The sequence below is a fragment of the Xenopus laevis genome, chromosome 1L (assembly GCF_017654675.1).
Source record: "Xenopus laevis strain J_2021 chromosome 1L, Xenopus_laevis_v10.1, whole genome shotgun sequence".
NCBI lineage: Eukaryota > Metazoa > Chordata > Amphibia > Anura > Pipidae > Xenopus > Xenopus laevis.
In genome coordinates, this window is record NC_054371.1 from 149,562,620 (window position 1) to 149,583,185 (window position 20,566).

General features: G+C 36.0%; 1 protein-coding gene across 2 annotated transcripts in view; it reads left to right on the top strand.

The window, feature by feature from the left end:
- syk.L (spleen tyrosine kinase L homeolog) overlaps positions 1-19,417 on the top strand; it is a 37,090-nt gene extending 17,673 nt beyond the window's left edge. Inside the window, exons 4-14 of one of the 2 annotated variants that reach the window (XM_041564746.1) lie at positions 3,439-3,577; positions 4,944-5,025; positions 6,974-7,029; positions 7,683-7,751; positions 10,688-10,760; positions 12,409-12,586; positions 12,968-13,177; positions 14,787-14,976; positions 15,895-16,035; positions 16,867-16,979; positions 18,914-19,417. In XM_041564746.1, coding sequence (XP_041420680.1) covers positions 3,439-3,577; positions 4,944-5,025; positions 6,974-7,029; positions 7,683-7,751; positions 10,688-10,760; positions 12,409-12,586; positions 12,968-13,177; positions 14,787-14,976; positions 15,895-16,035; positions 16,867-16,979; positions 18,914-18,986 — 1,324 coding nt within the window. In that variant the 3' untranslated portion in view covers positions 18,987-19,417. The remainder of the gene's footprint in view (positions 1-3,438; positions 3,578-4,943; positions 5,026-6,973; positions 7,030-7,682; positions 7,752-10,687; positions 10,761-12,408; positions 12,587-12,967; positions 13,178-14,786; positions 14,977-15,894; positions 16,036-16,866; positions 16,980-18,913) is intronic. The other variant, XM_018246376.2, reaches the window with a different exon arrangement.
- Positions 19,418-20,566: the final 1,149 nt, after the last annotated feature.

Here is a 20,566-nt window from a genome sequence, read left to right on the forward strand (position 1 = left end):
TAAAACAGTACTTTGTACTTTATCCCAACTAATATATAATTTATCCCTATTGGAGCAAAAGCCAGCCTTTTGGGTTTATTTAATGTTTACATGATTTTCTAGTAAACTTAAGGTATGAAGATCCAAATTACGTAAAGATCCGTTATCTGGAAAACCCCAGGTCCTGAGCATTCTGGATAACAGGTCCCATACCTGCACCTTAACATTCTGTCCATTATTTTACATATTGTATTCAATAAAACCTGATAGCCCAAAAAATCTGACACACCATAAATATGTTATATGATGAACAGTCAGGACCTCATACCGTGCCCTGCCTCACCAGTTGGGTCATTCCATCTACCCTAAATTTAAATATGTGAAACACCAGCATCACAAGAAAATGCTGAGCTTTAGAATGTGTTGTTATCTGGCAGAACTTGGTTTGTGATGTTTTAGCATGACATAAATAAGAAACAAACTAAACCCTGTGCTAATGCACCTCATCAAAATATTTTTTCCAGATTTCCAAAAATAGTACATTGTAACTTCTAAAGCAAGGGTTCCCAACCTTTTTTACCTGTGAGACACATTTAAATGTAAAATAACGTTGGGAAACAACACAAGCATCTAAAAAGTTACAAGGGGTGGCCAGTAAGGACTGTAATGGGTTATTTGGTAGCCCCTATGTACACTGGCAGACTACAGGTGTGTCTTTTTGCAGCGCACTTGGTCTTTATGCCATCAAAATATCTCTCCATGTCAAAAATGAGCACTTACTTTGAGGCCACTGGAGCAACATCAAAGGGATGGATGAGCAACATGTTGCTTGGAAGCCACTGGGTTGGGGATCACTGTATACTAAAGTATATTATTAAAGGCTATAATAATAAAGGAACTTTATTAATTTTTTAATATTAACTTCATTCATTTTTATTAAAGATCGGCACAATGATGTTCCTTTTGACTTGGCGATGTGTGCAATTCACAGACCCTTAAGAGCTTTACTTATAATACATATGTAAGCCTATAGTAAACTGAGTGGCACCATTGCTCTAACCAAGCTTTACCCCAAAAATGTGCTCCGGATGAGACTTTAATTCCAGGGAGTTGAGCCAACGATGTGAAGGCAGGGTGTTGTATAACTGTAAATGGATGCAGTGTACAATAATTTAAAAAGGGAACTTATTTGTTGAAGAAGTAATCTACAAGGGAGTTCACATAGAGATGAGCAGGAACATGGAACAACAGTGGATAGGCACATATACTCACAGACTAATTGGTCAGTAAAAGTCCCCACAGGGATGACAGCATACACAGCATCTACGAAGATACACCCAGCTTTCAGCCTTTACCCTAAGTGAAGCACACTCTAACTGATTCTGAGCAATTGGTACCCAGGATCATAATCCCACTCGCACTCCTAGTGGAGCCTCAGCTGCATAGCTAAAAGCCTAACTATCTATCACTCCTAGAGAGACCTATGAAAGTGAGTTATCCCATCCTTACTAGACCTTGTCTAGGTTCCACTTCACCCTTCTTGCCTGCTCAAGTAAGGGGACAAAAAATGGACCCTGAGCACATGTGTGCTTAGGCATTTATATTATGGCATAACGCCACTAAGCGGCAAAACCTGGGGTAGCTAGGGGTCATACTGTAATCCCAGGAAAGGGGAATTAATCCTTCCCTTAAACTAAGGGTCCCCTATGGGCACAATCTTTGGGGAATGCTTAGTAAATGGGGATATATTTATCAGACCCCTACACATTTAATAGGCAATCTTCAGGAAAAGCAGTGTACTTCCTAATGTGATAAAATTGACATATAAAAAAGGAGAAACAGAAGACAAAAAAATAGTTGCACAACAAACGCATACATCATTTTATCCTTCCACATCACCCAAAGGGATCTGAGCCCTCCCACTGTCTATATAAGGACATATGCATAAATATATGGTTTATTCATTTTAATGTGGGATAGAAAGCACCCAGATATTATCTGTTGGTGGTCTGATTTATTATTAGTTGTGCCTGTGTTTGTAAGTAACATAGTGAATTAGTAGATACCATTACCAGTTGACCAGAGGTAATGTCAAAAATCAAAGACATGTTTTTTGGCAACATGGTAGCCTTTTTTTCTATTGAAAAAAACAGTCATAGGGCATGTGTGTAGCAATGTCATGTGATGTTGCTCTCCCAAAGCAGAAACAAGGTGCTACAAAAAAGAAACGCCCATAGACTCTAATGTAATTTGCTACAAAAATTACGCGCAACAAAAAAAAATTTAATTTCAGCAGTTTCACAAATTTTTGTTTGCATACCGAAACGGAAAAGATTGGTTCATCACTAATTATGGCTAAATTAAGGAATTCCGGTAGAATATAATGCTTTAGAGGTAGTTGTTTGTATATAAAGTGTAGTAAATAAGTGTGGGATAGAGGAGAGATGGTGTTTGGTTTGAGGGTGATGATCTTAAAAGCTGAGCATTGGACAAACTTATTAGGATGAGAAAGGTTTTGTATGGTAAATTCATGAAAGTAGAAGATTTAGTAGTGTTGGGTCCTGGCCTGGATTTTGCAATCATGCTCTGCATGCATCTGCAGTTTTCAAATCAAATTACTTACTTAATCTACAGATAAATGAAACAGAAGAGATGCCTTTGGCCATTCCATTCTTCTCAGTACGGGCTTACAACAATCCATCAGCTTCAGTAGCTACAGCAGTTAGCCTGAGGAAATGAAATGCATTTGTAGAAAAAAGGGAAAAATCAAGTTTCTGGCAAAAATGCAAACAAAGTATTGGCTGTGCACACCACAAAACAGTGGTCTTATTTTGTATTTAATATTCTGGGTGTTGACCACAGTATGGTCCCCTAGCAGAGTATTGCAGTCATGTTTAAACAGAGAAAATATTAAGTAAGTTTTGCAAAGAGATTTTTTTTTCTTACAATTCTCATGAATAGGATAGAGTACTAATGGTACTGGGGCACTACAGTTGGAGCATATCCATGCATTTTAATGGTCCATTTGTATGTTAATATATTATACTATATGTGCATTGTTATAATATCAATCACATCACAATAAGAGCTTGTGAATAATGACTGTTAAACCCTTGTGACACCCAAAAAGTAATAGAGTAATTGTTCTGCACTCAATAAGACTTTCATTGCCATAGCATGCAAGGTGAAATGCATTTGCTTTTTTTAAGACAATCACTAACTGCTGTCAAGTACAATCGCTCTGCACATGCAGTAACTGCAAAGAGTTCAGCTTTTTCTAGAGAAAATCCAAAACAATACCAAGTGGACCATTTTCTTTAAATAACCATAGCTGGTGTATTTAAAATTCACAGTGTGTTAGGAATCCTATAGCATATATATTTTACAAGAGTTTCCATTAAGCATGTATGAATGTACAGTGTTGCTGGGCAATGACAACATTTTCTTTTACTCATTTAGAATAAGAGAACGAGATGATAATGGATCCTATGCTCTGTGTTTGCTGCACGACAGAAAGATTTCTCATTACCGTATTGACAGAGACAAAACTGGCAAGTTATCAATACCAGATGGGAAAAAATTTGATACTCTCTGGCAGGTAAAAGAAATGGTCATTAATTTACAGTTTGCCTGTGGACTGAATCATCATTTCCCATGGGAAATCCAATAGATTAGCCACAATAGTGCAAGCTATAACACTATATTTATTCTGCAGAATGCTTTAGCTCTAGAAGCTCTCTCTATTTGTTTAGGATAGCAGCTGCCATATTAGCTTGGTATGACATCCCTTCCTGCCTGAGTCTCTCCGTGCTCACTCATAGCGCTGGACTCAGATTACAGCAGGGAGAGAAGGAAGGAGGGTAAAAACTGAGCATGCTCAAGCCCTAGCCCTGGAGGTCTATGCTGAAAACAGGAAGTCTGATACAGATGTCCATGTATAGTATACGCAATAGAAGGAAAGAAATGCAGTGTTTCTTTTGACAGAGGACACAGGGCAGCATTAATTCAAGGGTTTACTGGTGTATTTATATAGACCTTTCTGATAAAGCTTACTTAATTTTAGCCTGTCCTTCTCCTTTAATGCAGATGGGAGGGTGAATTTTGTGTTAGGGAAGACTTAGAGACATTTTGTCATCTAGTGATGAGCGAATTTTTTCACCAGGCATAGATTCATGTGAAATCCACCACTTACCCATCTGCAGATTTTTTTCCAAAACTGCACCAAAAATTAGCAGCATAATAAAAATTACCTGAAAAAAGGTCCATTCATGATGCATTTGTAGTGAGAAAAAACACCCAATGACAATGCGTTTGTAGTGAGAAAACTTGACAAAAAAACACCCACTGACTATGAAATATTTTGCAACAAAAAAAGTCTCAGCAAATGTTTGAAAACTAGTACTTGTAAAATTAAGATTTCACAGTAGTACATAACATCACTGCAATATTTTTACATGCTGATTGTAGAATTCCTAAGCATATTTAAACACCCAGACAGAATAAAAGAAAGCCTGTTTGGGGCAGTCTGATGAAGGTTTACTACTAAAACACATTTTACAAATATTTATTTTTCTTTTCATTGCGTGCTTATCATAGGTTTCAGGAAGTAGTTTTATCATTCTTCCCTGGAGCTCCTTCTAGTGGTCATCTTCAGATATGAATTTAGTCACATTCTTTAATAACAAATCCATTTTTAGCTTTATATGCATTTCTTTCCTAATCTTTTTTACTAACACTGTAGTACAGATTGTTTTGTACTCATCTATTACAAATCAGTTTTCAGTTATGTTTTATGGGTTTCTCAAGGCTATGTACAGATTCGAGTGGAAGAAAAAATAAAGTTGTTTTTAAAGATTGATACAAATAAACTTTTTTACTTGTCCTTTAAGCACAGTAGCTCACTGTAAAATTTAAACTTCTACTTAATTTATTAACACTTGCTTTCCCCCCTGTTTCCATTGCAGCTGGTTGAACACTATTCCTATAAACCTGATGGACTTCTGAGGGTCCTGACAGAGCCATGTTCCCGTGCAACTGGACGCAAAGGTTCTAATATACGTTTATTAGTCTTCTATTATGAAATATATTGCACACACACATACACACACAAACACACATACATAAATATATACATTATTATTATTTTTTATATATATTTTCTGTTATTGTAATTGCAACAGAATGAGCACCCAGGCAAGAATATATAGTGAATAAAGTACCCCCTCTTGTAAAATATAAGGATATTATAAGTTACCGAGGAGTTTCATGACCATATAAAAACACGAGGCCGAAGGCCGAGTGTTTTTATACAGGTCATGGAACTCCGAGGTAACTTCTAATATCCTCATATTTTACAACTGGAGGTACTTTATTTATTATAATACACAAATTTTAGTGAGTCATGTGACAGAAATTACATCACTACTCACCGTTTATAACTGATGACATCACTACTCACCGTTTATAAGGATATAATTTACAAGATATTCATGGCTTTTGTGTATTATATACACATACATACACATACATACATTTAGAAATCTTGATTAAGGCTCTAGATGTGAGGAATGCATTAATTGAACATGCTGGAGTTTTTATCAATATTATTTAAGAATTAACTACTATTGCTATTTCACTTCTTACTATATATGTTATTTTTTGTCTTTTTCTGAATTGTGAGTTTGTTATTAGGTTTCAGTTGGTAGATACTATATTTTTATGTTTATTCTACTAAATACCTTTTTCCCTTATTCCCCTTGTGAGAACATAAAACGGTCCTAAAGGCTGGTTTGATAATCATTTAGTATATGTTTTTCTGCTGTCTTGCATACAGCTGGAACTATAATATATGACTTAAAAGGGTGGTTCACCTTTAAGGTAACTTTTATTATGTTATAGAACCGACAATTCTAAGCAACTTTTCAATTGGTTTTCATTATTTATTTATTTTATAGTTTTATAGTTATTTGCCTTTTTCTTCTGACACTTTGCAGCTTTCAAATGGCATCACTGACTCCCTTCTAAAAAAACCTAATTCTATGTAAAGCTACAAATGTATTGTTGTTGTTACTTTTTATCACTGATCCTTATATTCAGGCCCTCTCCTATTCATATTCCAGTCTCTTATTTACAAACAAACTGCATATTGTCTCAGAATATCACTCTCTACATCATACTAAAAGTTATCTCAAAGGTGAACAATCCCTTTAACATGTTTCTTCCCTGCAAAACCATATTTTCAAATATCTGTACTCTTTATAAGGTATTTTGGAGATGTTTTCTAAACACCAGCAATGTATAGGCCCCCCGCTAATGGCCTACTCTAAATTAAAAACGATTGTTAGTTTAGCATAACACAGCTATGTGTGTGTGTGTGTATCTATCTTTCTGGCCTTTCTATAATGCCTATTTAGGAATGATCAAAGCAGAAAGAAAATGAGCAGGACAGATTGTCACAGACTTTTCAAAATGAGCTTCATTTGTAGAGATGAAGCCAAAAGGTTTGTCAGCTTTAACTCCTACTGCAAATCTGGCTCTTGTAAAAACAGATTTTGCAGATCGTGATGTGGCAAGGCTGGCCACAAATCTCTTTAAAAACAGTGTTGTCCAGTTAATCAGTATTAAACTGTGGCTAAATTACAACTCTCAGCCTTACAAGGAGATAAAGACTAAGGGCAACCAATGGAGAGCCCTGCACTAGGCACCCCTGCTGTTATTATGTTGCTGTTCTGCTGAATATGAACTTCTCTCTGATGTGATCAAGCAGATTTTGCTTTGGCATTCCCAAATAAAAGTTGATAAGGATAATCTACAGACCCCAGCAACCAGTTAGAATGATACATTCAAAGTTGAATGCATTTTGCAACCATTTTATAAAAAATAACTAAATAAGTATTGTTCATATATCCTTTTTATATCCTAAGCACAGGATTGTATTTATTGTGCTTTAATTATAGTTAGCAAAAGTTAATTAAATGTCTTCATTCTATTATAGAAAGCTTTATATTTAACCGTACAGTATGTCCAGAACCTCCTCCCCACCACAAAATGGTAAGTAATGCATGAATAACACCAGTTTGTTCGTTACAACATGGCGAGGGCCATTTTCTATTGGTAAGTACCATCCACGTACTAGAGTGCTGCATTTTCCCCTCCCTTTAACTAAAAGGACAAATCAACAACTAGAATGCTAACTGGTACAGCCCAAATAATCACACCATAACCAAACATCCACCAGTATCCAGAAGGACTTGAAAAGCAGCAGCTCATTAATTCAGGTCAATTCAATCAAACCTTGTTTCCTTCATTCTTTGGGAATCCACAGTCACAGTTAGAAGGCAAGTGCTGTTTTGTGGAAGTCATCAAGGCAAACTTTGCTTTTCCCTAAATGTCATGCTTGTGCCAGAAAATAGCACCCATACATATGCCCAAGCACAGGCTAAATGACAATATAAAAAAGGGCTTATGCTAAAAATGCATGCCACCTCTTCAGCTGAAAAATCTGTAGTTCTTGTTGTACCAAACAGTACAGATGAATATAAAAAAATATTTTTCACATTCAGTCTATAAAATAATAAAATTTCTATCTGCAGCGACCCCCTTAGCTTCAGGTTTAATATTACTGCCCTTGAATTGTAAAAAAAAAAAAAATGTTTTTATCTGGCAGCACGTTTATTGTTCCTCTCTGACATTGTGGTTTCTAGAGTTGGTCAGCTGGTGGAATTATCTCAAGATTCAAATCCTACTCCTTCCCCAAGGCTGGCAACAAAAAGGTGCACAGTACACACTATCTAAGGCTTTCCAAATTATTGACAGGCGCTAAATTAATTACATTAAAGCAGCATTGTGTCAGGGTTGTTTTTAGTGGTGGGGGCTCCAGGCAGAGTAGCCTTTGTAAGGACTTTATGCAAAGTAGGACTGTAACTGTGTGACTTAAGACCTATACTGTTGCTTTAATACTGTTTCCAGCATTATCTGACTTTAGCTATCAGTCGGTGCTTGTATTTTTATTTCAAAGCAAATTAAGTTTGAGCAGCACTATATATAAAGTGTTACTGCCTCAATCTTACCTTATTATTCTGGCTGTCCTGCAGTGTCACAGTCTCTTCCAAAAATGTATTGATCCCCAGTTAGTGTTGTGCTAGCTAACTCTACCACAAGTTAATCATGTGGCGCATTTTTTAACTTTTCCTACCTAAAACCATTACTCACAAGGCCCTACTATGTGTGAGGCCAGGGAAACTGCCCCTGCTTTTACTCCCCTAAAGACGGTACTGCAGTCTTTTTCTTCTGGTTGTTGGATTAGTTCACATTTTTAAAATCTTAAAAAAAATAATAATAACAACAACAAAAAACTGCGATCGCAAAATGCCAAGAACTATCGGCAACTGCTTCTCAATACTGAACAGTATTTTGGGCACCATAGATAGAGGGAAGATGTCCATTAGCATGCAGATGTGATACCCATGTCTATGACAGCTTGTTTCTTAGGAAGTGTAATATCATGCACTATAGCTGTAAGCAGCTTTCAGTAGTTCTAGGCACTGCATGCTCTAATGATTTATCCTAGAAGCTTATAAACATTAAGTCATTACTGCAATGAGCTCCATTTATGTAGCATGATTCTTACGGGAAACTCAAACACATTTGAATTCCACCTGCTCATTGGTTATGGGGACTTCTAGAGAAAATATGAAACAATAATTATTTATGCCACCTTAATTGCAACCTACATAGGTATACCATTATTCATTTGCAGAAATTATATAAAAAAGCAGTACATATGTAACATTTGTTCTCCAATCACATGATCTCAACAACACTCTTGTCCACTTATTAACTGCTACAAACATCTTGTTTGTTTTTTTTTCATGAGCCAGCAGTGCTGCGTTAATATTACTAACTGTGTGGATACTGTGTGACATTAACCATTAATGTCCCACACCTGCTATAGACTCCAACTGCCAGCTGACTTACTATCGATGCTGGAATTTGTAGCTCATGCTATTTGAAGGGCACAAATTTGACATCCCTGCTTTTAACAATCTGCTTTTGGACCCCTGGTGTGGTTTGAAAACAAAACAGAAAATGCTGACTTGTCAAAAAATGTCAAAAAAAAAATATACAGAATTTCTGTGTATCATATGTCCCAAGATATGTGCAGCACATTGAAGTGGTGTCACTGATTGCAGGAAATGAAACAGCTATTACCACACAGTTGCATTATACAGAATAATGATACACAAGGAAGATAAGAGCTACAGTATTTATTTCAGTGGGCTTTGAAATCAAAATGACCTTCTGTTCACCCACCTAATTGGCCTCTATGCTAGAACTATGGCCATTTATGTGTAAGCAATAATAGGAGAAAAGGAGGGGACGAATGACAGAATAGAAGATGGACACTGAGGGAAAGACACAATAGGAAAATCAGAAAATTGTATATTATTGCTCTGTTATTGCATCCCCTAGTCATGGTGCAGATAGCAAATAACTATTGAAGAGCTCCTATTTATTGCTTACTAATAGTCTGCATTGCCAAAATTCCAAACCTGGTCCCCCAGCAGAATCTCATAAGTAAATTAAAGCAGATAGTACAGTCAGATTATCATTGTTAAAGAAGAACTACAGCTTAACTAAAGAAGTAGGCTAGCAATGTTGTACATAATGTTTTGGGGTTCTGTTCCAGCCCAAGGTAACACAGCCCTCTAGCAATAAAGATCTAGAAATCTTAGGCTGGTGCAATAAGTTCTTTATATAAAATATGGTGTTTTTAGCCATATTCATTTGTAGACTTTAGTTCTCCTTTAAACGATCGCTCTCTGTGCATGCCATTTGCTAAAGTAAACAAAGGAACAGACAGCTATTGGTCAATATATGTTCGATCCACACAACAAAGATACAAAGTCTCCTCAAATATCATTTACCATGGATGGGCGAATCATTCATTCAAACAATTGATTAGTCAATAGGATTGTTCAGAGAGAGAGAAAATAATCTGCCCATGTATGGCCAGTTTTAAAGCCATCTAGCAACTGCGTTATGTAGAGCATTATTATGGAGGATACAACGTAGATAATTGCAAATTATTACAATTACAATAATGTGGCTGCTGCATCTTTATAATGGTAAGTTTGCCAGTGTGCGCCTGGAGAAATTAGTTTTGGGAAAAAATTATGGTGTAACAAAATTATCACTATATAAGAGTATTTTCAAAGTATCCCAATGGAGTTGATGTTGGTGAAAGTTCTGCAGATTTGACATTTTGCACTTTATAGTAAATATACCCCAATGAGTGGACCAAGTAACTGGCTAGTTTTATATCATTTATAGTAAAATAGTTTATGAACAATATGTATATATGAGAATGTATTTTCTCAAATTTGCATTTTGAAAGTTAAATTATACCCCAGCTTGCAGACTGTCTGTTTATGTTACATATGAAAATTCAGTGGTCTCTGATCATTTAATACATGTATCTAGAGTAAAAATCTGATTTCGAATTGTGAGTGCAACAGAGAAGGAGGCAAGCTAAAAAAGATTCTCTTTTAAATTCCATTTTATACATGGCATTATCTTTTTTCTGTTATTAAAATAACTAGATTTTTACTTTGCAATGATAATTGAGTTTTAGACTTAACTTTTTAAGAACACTATGGTTATAGTTAACATACTTTTCTTTTATTTATATATTTAAACATCACTGCAGAGTTCTGCAGAAGCCATGAAACGGAACAGAAGTTCTTCATCAATGAAGGTTCTTTCTTGTAGGCCAAATGTAGGTAAGTTTCAATTAAATTTACAACAAAATGTGAGCTTTCAAGCTGCACCAGCCCATTTCTAACGAAACCTAAATAGGAGGGTGGGCATCTCTCTCTGTAAGTGACTTTCAGCTCGAAAAAATTCTCGTATTGTATTCATTTGTATTGTATTACTTTATACCTATAAATACTAGGTATGCACAAATCCTCTATTATGGGATTTGGATGAATCCTGAATCTTTTCTAAAGTATTCAGATGAATCCTCAACTAATCACAAACCTCAATTTGTATATGAACAGAAGGGTTAAGAAGAACCATGCATGCAGTGTACAGAAAAAACTTGAGACTTACATTTCCACCTGCCCAAAAATCACACGATTTAAAGGGTTGGGATTCGGTTCAACCAAGCTCTTGAATTTGGCCAAATTCAAATCCTGCTGAAGAAGACTCTTAAAAACATACAGTAGTTATCTGCTTTATTTGCTGGAACTTTAAACACTCAAGATCTTTCAAGTTCATACAAAAAGAAAATTACAGGTTAAGGCATTTTCTTAGCAGTTTTTTGTTTTAAGGCATACATTAAAAAAAAAAAAAAAAGAAGTGGTATGGCCTTAGGAAAGGCTCGATGCAATCTTGTCCATATTAAATTCCTGCCATGGATCTATAAGGGAGTGGAAATACAGAATGGAATGAAGTACAGTGAACTCGAATGAACTCGAAACTCAAATGGTATCTTATTTAAGAAAAAACTTGAATGTGAAAAACCAGATTCTGCGTGTTTCGAGTACCACAACCCGAAAACTCATATTGATCGAGTTTTCGACGAAAAAAAAATCAAATCACCCGAATGTTTGAGTTTTCAGGCAAAAAAAAAAACCTCTAACATCAAGCAGGCTGTTAACCTCTTCAAATCGTTCAAGGGACCTCTGACAGTAACTTCTACATGATCTTGACAGGTTTTAGATGGTGTCTGTTTGAACTAAAGCTATTTCCAGGGTTGGGGTATAATAAATCTCGAATATTCAAGTTTTTTTTTTTAATGGAAAATGTGAGCTTTGACCAAAAAATACAACTTGAAAACTCGAATTTTCATGGGAAAAACAACTCGTACCTTAATAAATCTGCCCCTTTATGTATGGGATACCATGGGGCACTTTATTTACATTCATTCCCAGTGCACTAGAGTTTTAGGATAACTGTGCAGTCAATTTTAACTGTATTTTTATTACATTTCAAACAGTTTTCAGTTGCTCACTGGTTTTTCGCTTTCACTGGATCTTAAAGGAAACATGACGAATTACCAGATTTAATTGAAATGATAAATTATATAACACGCAGAGGAAATCAACAATTTCAGGTCTTTCCGTCCCTTCAACTTTGCCCCATTTTGCATTATTTTTATTACATTTAAAACAGTTCTAAAAGGACTCAGGGTCTAAAAGGAGACATGATTTCATTGAAAGGTTGAATTATATGATGTTGAATTATATGAAATCAACAATCTCTGGTCTTTCTTTCACTTTAACTTTGCCCCATTTTGTATTAGTCTCAGGGGACTTCTCACAAATGAAATATTATATAATTATTCACTGGTGGGAGTGAAGTGAATTAGCAACATATTTTCGTACTATATAATTTTGTTTCTTTTAATTACTTTGATTCCTCCAGAAGTCACAAAGGATTCTATGCCTATGGACACTGATGTCTATAGAGGAATATATGAAGACCCAGATGAGTTCAGACCCATGGATGGCAAAATAGCTCCGGAACAGCTTACTTTGCTTGAAACTGAACTTGGATCTGGCAACTTTGGCAATGTTAAAAAAGGAATGTTAAAGACATCAAAGTAAGTCAGTTTGTTTATGCCATTCCAGATGTTCAATTTGTGTAGGAAAAGAGCAGCTATTTTTTTTTACAAATTATTGTATATTATTGCTCTGTTATTGCATCCCCTAGTCATGGTGCAGATAGCAAATAACTATTGAAGAGCTCCTATTTATTGCTTGCTAATAGTCTGCATTGCCAAAATTCCAAACCTATATATTATATTTATTATATAAAATAGATGCCTCTGCCAGAAACAAAACTAAAAACCACAACAATTAGGCAACTTGCAATGTGCAATATCATAGTGAAATAGGTTTGTAAGTGTTAGATTTGCAGGTATTAGTGATTTATTTATGTTTGCTAATGGTTTGGATCATAAATACATACATCTTTTGTACAGATCTGAAAAACCAGTAGCTGTTAAGATTCTTAAAAATGACAGCAATGATGAGTCAATGAAGGACGAGCTCCTCAAAGAAGCCAGAGTCATGCAGCTATTGAATAATCCCTACATTGTCAGAATGCTTGGAATCTGTGAAGGGGCATCATGGATGCTTGTCATGGAGCTGGCAGGACTTGGGCCTCTAAATAAGTTCTTGGCTAGAAACAAGTAAGCAAATGAGCAGGGCTTGATTTTTCTGTGGTAAAGGGACCATTTCACATAAATATATCATCCACTAAGATGGACATACTGTATCATTGCTGGTGTATGAGCTGAAGGTAGAGCACAAACAAATTGTACAGATAAATTATCTCCTGTTACCGTTACCCTTTTTCACACAATGCAGTGTTTTACCCAGAATTCCAGCATTATTGCAGTCGCAAGGAGTCAATATGCTTGATGCAATTCCATTGCAACTAGCCAAAATTAACAACTGCACACACATTTTTATTACCAATCTGATAAATGCCGCAGAAGTTCTTCTGGCATAGTTTCCGGTGTTCAGGGTGTGAGTGACATCTGTGTAGTACAATTCTTTAGGCACAAATGTGCTGAGCCTATTAAAGGGGATGTAAAGTCAAAATAATAAAATCCCATTTTTACTTTCTTTAATGAAAAAGAAATCTATCTCCGATATACTTTAAATAAAAAATGTCTACCGTTTTTATAAGAAACCTGATTGTATGCAGTGAAATTGCCCCTTCGTTTTACTTGGTCTGATAGCTGCAGATGGGAAATTTCAGACGGTCCCTAACTGCTCTGCAGGGAAACAATCATACTTTCAAACAGCAGGGGGGAAGGGATTTCCCAGAACTCGAGCAACTGTGTTTGTTTCCCTGTAGAGCAGCCGGTGACCGCGTAGAGATTTGTATCCGTAGACCCAGTGCAGTCTGAATATTCTGATTATTAATCAGTTTTGCTGTATCGGCTTCTATGGCAGATATTATTTGACTTTTACTGTTTTGATAATTTATGATGATCCCTAAGCTTAACCTCCCAACTGAAGCCTTGACCACTCTGAGCATGTGCATATTCTTGGTCTTGCAAAGATTTTTAACAAAGTAACAAGATGATGATCCCCTGCAGCAAACTTTGAAAACATAAATCATTTGTTTTATTAGGCTTCTGGTGCAGTAAGTTCATGTTTATATGTAGTATACAAAATACAGTATTTCTAGCTTTATTCTATTGTAGACTTTAGTTCCCCTTTAATGCTGGGCACAAAGGGAACCCTGGAGCAATTGCCTGGTCAGGAGGTGGCGGTAGCTCCAGGTTTTCCCTGCTCTCTCTTTGGAACAGAAGGCAGGAAAGACTGAGCAGCGCCATGAGCAATTATACAGAAGCACAAGAAGTACACTATTAGCCAGATTTACTAAAGGGGGAAGTGGCTGTCGCTAGTGAAAATTAGCCAGAAATCCAATCCGCAGGGACATTGCCAATTTACTAACAGGCGTAGAGCGATAGAGACCGTCGCTAGTGTAGTTTAGCGCCCTTTCGACATGCAAATTTTCACTCAGGCGAACAATCGTTACTGCATGTAAATTCACAAAAATTGTAGCAACCACAACTGCACTTGCAGATGTAAATGAGCCCTACAGTGTGTAATCTTCAACCATATCTGTGACCACTTTTATGTGTACGTTTCCTACATATACCAAAAAAATTATGTTTCTGTTTTATTTTACTCATGATGTCATTGGCTAGTTTATTGACATTTTTTTAATAAGGTGGTTATCAAGTGCAACACATTTGCAATTACATCTTTCTACCATTACAGAAATGTTACAGAACATAATGTAACAGAGCTTGTACATCAGGTCTCCATGGGAATGAAGTATTTAGAAGAAACAAATTTTGTCCACAGAGATCTGGCCGCACGAAATGTTTTGCTGGTCACACAACATTATGCCAAAATCAGTGATTTCGGGCTTTCCAAAGCACTTGGAACTGATGAAAATTATTACCAAGTAAGGCTTGAAAAAATAATGACTGTTATAGTAGATCTAATATATGCCTAGTTATACAGGTATGGAACCTGTTATCCAGAATGCTTGGGACATGGGGTTTTCCAGATAACGGATCTTTCTGTAATTTGGACATTCATAGCTTCAGTCCACTAGAAAATCATGTAAATACTAAATAAATCCAATAGGCTGGTTTTGCTCCCATTAAGGATTAATTATATCTGGATATTGGATCAAGTACAAGGTACTGTTTTATTATTACAGGGAAAACAGAAATCATTTTTAAAAATGTGGATTATTTTGAAAAATGGAGTCTATGGGAGATGGCCTTTTCTGTAAGTCGGAGCTTTCTGGATAATGGGTTTCTGGATAACGGATCCCATACCTGTATACATATACATGAAAGAAATGTTAAAATTGGAGAGGTCTGTTGAAAATGGGGGTTGATGGGGTGAAACACAATACCTGATAAATACGTATTGCTACTATTACTCACTTTTTTTTGTATACTACGAAAAAAAACACACCAACACATATTAAACTTTAACATTTAAAAAAAAAAAATTTAAAAAAAATTAGTTTGTATCCAACAAAAAAAAAAACAGTGACACATATTAAACTTTAAAATGGCAAAGTCTTTATTTAGAAATAACTTACTGATTACTGTTATTTCTAAATAAAGACTTTGCGATTTTAAAGTTTAATATGTATCGGGTTTTTTTTAGTATACAAACAAATTTTTTTAACATTTTTTTGATGTTACTGATCCTTTCAATTAAACTCCACTGATTTATCATATCAGGGTTCAATGAAGCACCATTATTATGAGATCTTCGCATAGCACTATAGGAATCAGCCTTTCAAAATGTGTCAAACTAAGATTTCCATTTGTGCTTATTAATGTTTTGTTTTTCTTTAAAGGCAAAGACTACTGGAAAGTGGCCTATGAAATGGTATGCCCCTGAATCTTTAAACTATCATAAATTCTCAAGCAAGAGTGATGTATGGAGCTTTGGAATTCTAATGTGGGAGGGGTATTCCTACGGTCTAAAGCCATATCCAGTAAGTTGCTTCTTCGTTTGTTTTATAATCATTGTTTGTTAGGAGGTGCTGCTCATCATACCTGAAGTTATTAGTATGTAGGTACAGCCTATTGAATGATACACCCCTTCAGGGAAGTGTAGAAAATATTTAATTACTGGTTGTCTAGTTCCCTTAGATTAATTGATAACCCAGTCCTGTGCAAACTATGCTCTTGCTTGACAACATATTAAATGGTAATTCAGAGATACATCTTTTTCATAAAGGCTCTTTATTTCCATTATTGAATAGAAGCTATTGGGTTTGCTACTATTAGGCAATAATATTAGACACTAATCCCAAAACATTGGATCACAAAGTTCAAAACTCATGCTGGCTCTTAAAGGTCGTAAAGGCACAATTTCACACTATTTTGTTAAAATATCTATTGTGTTCCCATGCATCTAGATAGTTCTGCAGTATTTTGTAGAGTTCTGCGAGGGTCCATTTTTTGAAACCCAACTCGTACCAGCAACCCGAAATTTGACCCAAATGTACCCATAATAGGCCAACTAACCTTCCAACCCAGGGGACTGGGTTAACTGTGGACTGCCCATACAGCAAAGGAATCGGGACTTTTTGCCTGAAATCCGACCCCTATGCGGGTATTCCTCGAGTACCCGACCCAATGCAGAACTCTAGTATTTGGTTGTACAGTTTTTAGGAAAGAAAAAAGCAAAAAAACACTCTAGACTGATAGGAAGATATTTATAGATGGTCCACCATAAGAATCAAGTGGCAGTTTTTGCAAGTGAAGAGGAAAGCAAAATTAAATAAAAACCAACCTATTGATTGCATTCCACATTCTTTCAGGGAATGAAAGGTAATGAAGTGACAGTTTTTATTGAATCAGGAAAACGCTTGGAGTCCCCTCGACGTTGTCCACCAGAAATGTACAATTTAATGAAATTATGTTGGACATATAGGTAAGTATGAAGCAGGTATCACAGAATAGAATGGGAAATAGGCAAGGACAGATAAACAATAGGTCAGTATTGGGGCAATGAAGAGAAAGGGGGAGTTTACTCGATGATTACAGAGTGCCCAGATTTGTGTGACACCCTCTGCACCCCTGGAAGTTCCGCCACTGGGTGATAGCAATAGACAGAACAATACCATGTGGTAATCCGTGTTTATGGGCACTCATACATCTGTTTGACCCAAAGGCTGACCATTTATTTTTTTGCATTCAAAGTTTCAGCAACAATTGTCCTGTTTTATGGATGAAAGACTTTCAGCCTGTAGTACCATAGACACCCATGAAGGGCATTTGACCTTTGTTTCTGTTCCTATATAAGAGCTAAAACCACTTCAGTTTAGAGGGTTCATTTATGAGTGCAAAGTTGCAGTTGTTTAAGTTTGCCACCGCAATTCTTGTACTTCTACGTAGTTGGGCTTGACTCTGCTTTGTCTGTCCTGCCCCCTCTTGTGAATCGTGCACAGTGTGCCTATTGACACATGGATTCTCAATCAGCCTGCATCTAAAAGCGCAGGACACTTGCATCTAAAGAATCAAGCGCTGAAATCATTTTGATAGCATTTGCCTGGAATTCTGGGGCAAAACAAATGCTACATTGTGGTTAAAAACATGGTTAAATGGCATGTAGCTCTCTGCACTCATTTTGGATCATAAAAGAGCCATTATCAGTTATCTACTCTGTAAACATGAGCCTTTTTTACCCTATTCAACTTATATAGCTACCCCAATGGCTACACAGCAAATTATTTATAGACACTGTAGTATTGTTTCTAAAGCAAGCCTGCAATTCATTTTGTACCAATCTAAGGCAACAGTACACTATATTAAACCAGTGTTACTGGTCCTTTAAAGGGTAAGCATTAGAGCACTGTAAAAGACAATGGGGTGGCAGTAATAATAATGAAATACATATATAACAGTGAAGACTTAAAATGGAAATGAGTAGTGAAAGAAGAGTGGTACACTAAGGGGCAGATTTACAAAGCTCGAGTGAAGGATTCGAATTAAAAAAACTTCGAATTTCGAAGTGTTTTTTGGGCTACTTCGACCATCGAATGGGCTACTTCGACCTTCGACAACGACTATCGAAGGATTCAAAGTAAAAATCGTTCGACTATTCGACCATTCGATAGTCGAAGTACTGTCTCTTTAAGAAAAACTTCGACCCCCTACTTTGGCAGCTAAAAGCTACCGAAGTCAATGTTAGCCTATGGGGAAGGTCCCCATAGGCTTGCCTGTGATTTTTTGATCGAAGGATATTCCTTTGATCGTTGTATTAAAATCCTTCGAATCGTTCGATTCGAAGGATTTAATCGTTCGATCGCAGGATTTGCGCTAAATCGTTCGACTTCGATATTCGAAGTCGAACGATTTTAGTTCCTAGTCGAATATCGAGAGTTAATTAACCCTCGATATTCGACCCATAGTAAATCTGCCCCTTATTCTGCCATTCCCAGCTTGTTGCCTCTGGAATATAGCGAACTGAAAGTAAATAACCCAGAACGACATATATTTTAAGGAAATGTATGCAGAGAGAGATGGAGTGTAAAGAAAAAGTGGCAATAGCTGTATTTTACTTTTATTACCACTGTTTCTGGTGTTTATAAATTTTGTGGCAATTTAGTTTTCCAGCTCTGAGCATCCTCACTGATTGGGTATTGGGTGTGATGTCATATGTCAAGACCAGCCAGAGGGCAGTTAGTAGAACACCTCTATATTGAGCAATTTTTTTTTAATTCAGGCATGGTTTATTGAACTCAATAATACAAGTCATGCAATTACATAGCATATCATCACATTATCACATTTGGTTATACAATGAATAAAATATTTACTTGTTTATTGTTCACATGTATCTTCTTTGTTTTCTCTTTTTCCCAGCACGGATGAACGACCTTCTTTTGCTGTAGTTGAACTGAAACTCCGGAGTTATTATTATGATAGTTCTCACTGATTTGAAGAAGAAGGAACAGACTTATTTTCACAACCAAGAACTTTTCCAGGGTGTGTCCAGAGAACATATCAAGTGTGCATGTGTGTGTTGGTGTGTTAGTGTGTGCAGGAATGGGCTCTATTATCCAGAAACCCAGTATCCAGAATGCTACAAATACAGGAATACCATAGAGTCCTATTTAAGCAATTAATTCTTCTTTTTTTTAATGATTTCCTTTTCCCTGTTATAAAACAACAGTTCCTTATACTTGATGGTAACTAACTAATCCATGATGGTGGCAACACAGTCCTATTGGATTTTTTTTAGTATCTTTAAGCTATGGCACTCCAAATTACAGAAAGACCCCTCATCCCAAAAGCACCAGATCCCAATCAATCGGGATAATAGATTCCATACCTGTATTTGAATTTGACATTTGGGGGGGGGGGGTGTGTGTGTGTGTGTGTGTGTGTGTGTGTGTGTGTGTGTGTGTGTGTGTGTGTGTGTGTGTGTGTGTGTGTGTGTGTGTGTGTGTGTGTGTGTGTGTGTGTGTTTTCTAATTCAAAACAGGTATATATATATGAAAAACATCTTTATTTTTAAGCCATATGGTACTGAGAAGATAAGATCATGTAATTGTTATAATAATTCATAAATATTAATGTTATACTTAATTAAGTGCTCTTTAAATCTAGTTACCTTTATGTAAAGTTTAAAAGTGTACCAAATAAAACAATTTTCAAGAGTATGGTCTGTTTTGTTGCAAATTCCCTGCAAATCAGAGTAGGGCAAACTGTGACTTTTCTAAAACTATCAATCTGTTGGATGCTGGGAACTGTACTGGAAAACATTAACCCTTGAAAGCTGCAAGATTGGTCATTTACATTTATATTCATATGCCCAAATTTCTGCACTAGAAAATATTGTACCTGTTGGGCCCAAAAATGTCGTTAACAAAGTAACATTTTAATGAACTCCATTACTTGGAAAGCTGGAACGACTGTGACATAATTAGTAATGTCAAGGATCATTTCAGTGTTTTGTTTTTATTTGCCACAAATAAACCTCCCATAGAAATTAAAATATTTAGACAGGTGGAGGTCAACATCTTATCAAAAAGCCTGGGGGAATTGTGTCTAGCATGGAGGGATTGATAAGATATAAAATAACTATAATAAATACTGATGAGCTACATTTTTTCACCATGCATCAATTCAAAAAATACCGCATTTCACCATCGGCGGATTTTGTCGTAAAAAAAAAAAAATTCAGTGCCCTTCCACTTCAGTGCATTTGGAGCTAGAAAAAAACGTTATAAAAAACACACATTGATTTTAATGCATTTGGAATGAGGAAAAAAGCCCATTGACAGTGCATTTGAAGTGAAAAAAAAAACACCCATTGACTTGGAGTGAGAAAACAGTCTCTTCTACTATCGTTACTAAAAAAGTTGCCATGACAAAAAAGATACCTATAGACTTTAATGCGATTTGTGAATTTTTTGTGTTTTGCTAATTTTTCAGCAGTTTGTCAATTTTTTTGGTGAAGCAAAACAGGGCAAATTCACTCATCAATAATAATAAATCATAATAAAAAGCATT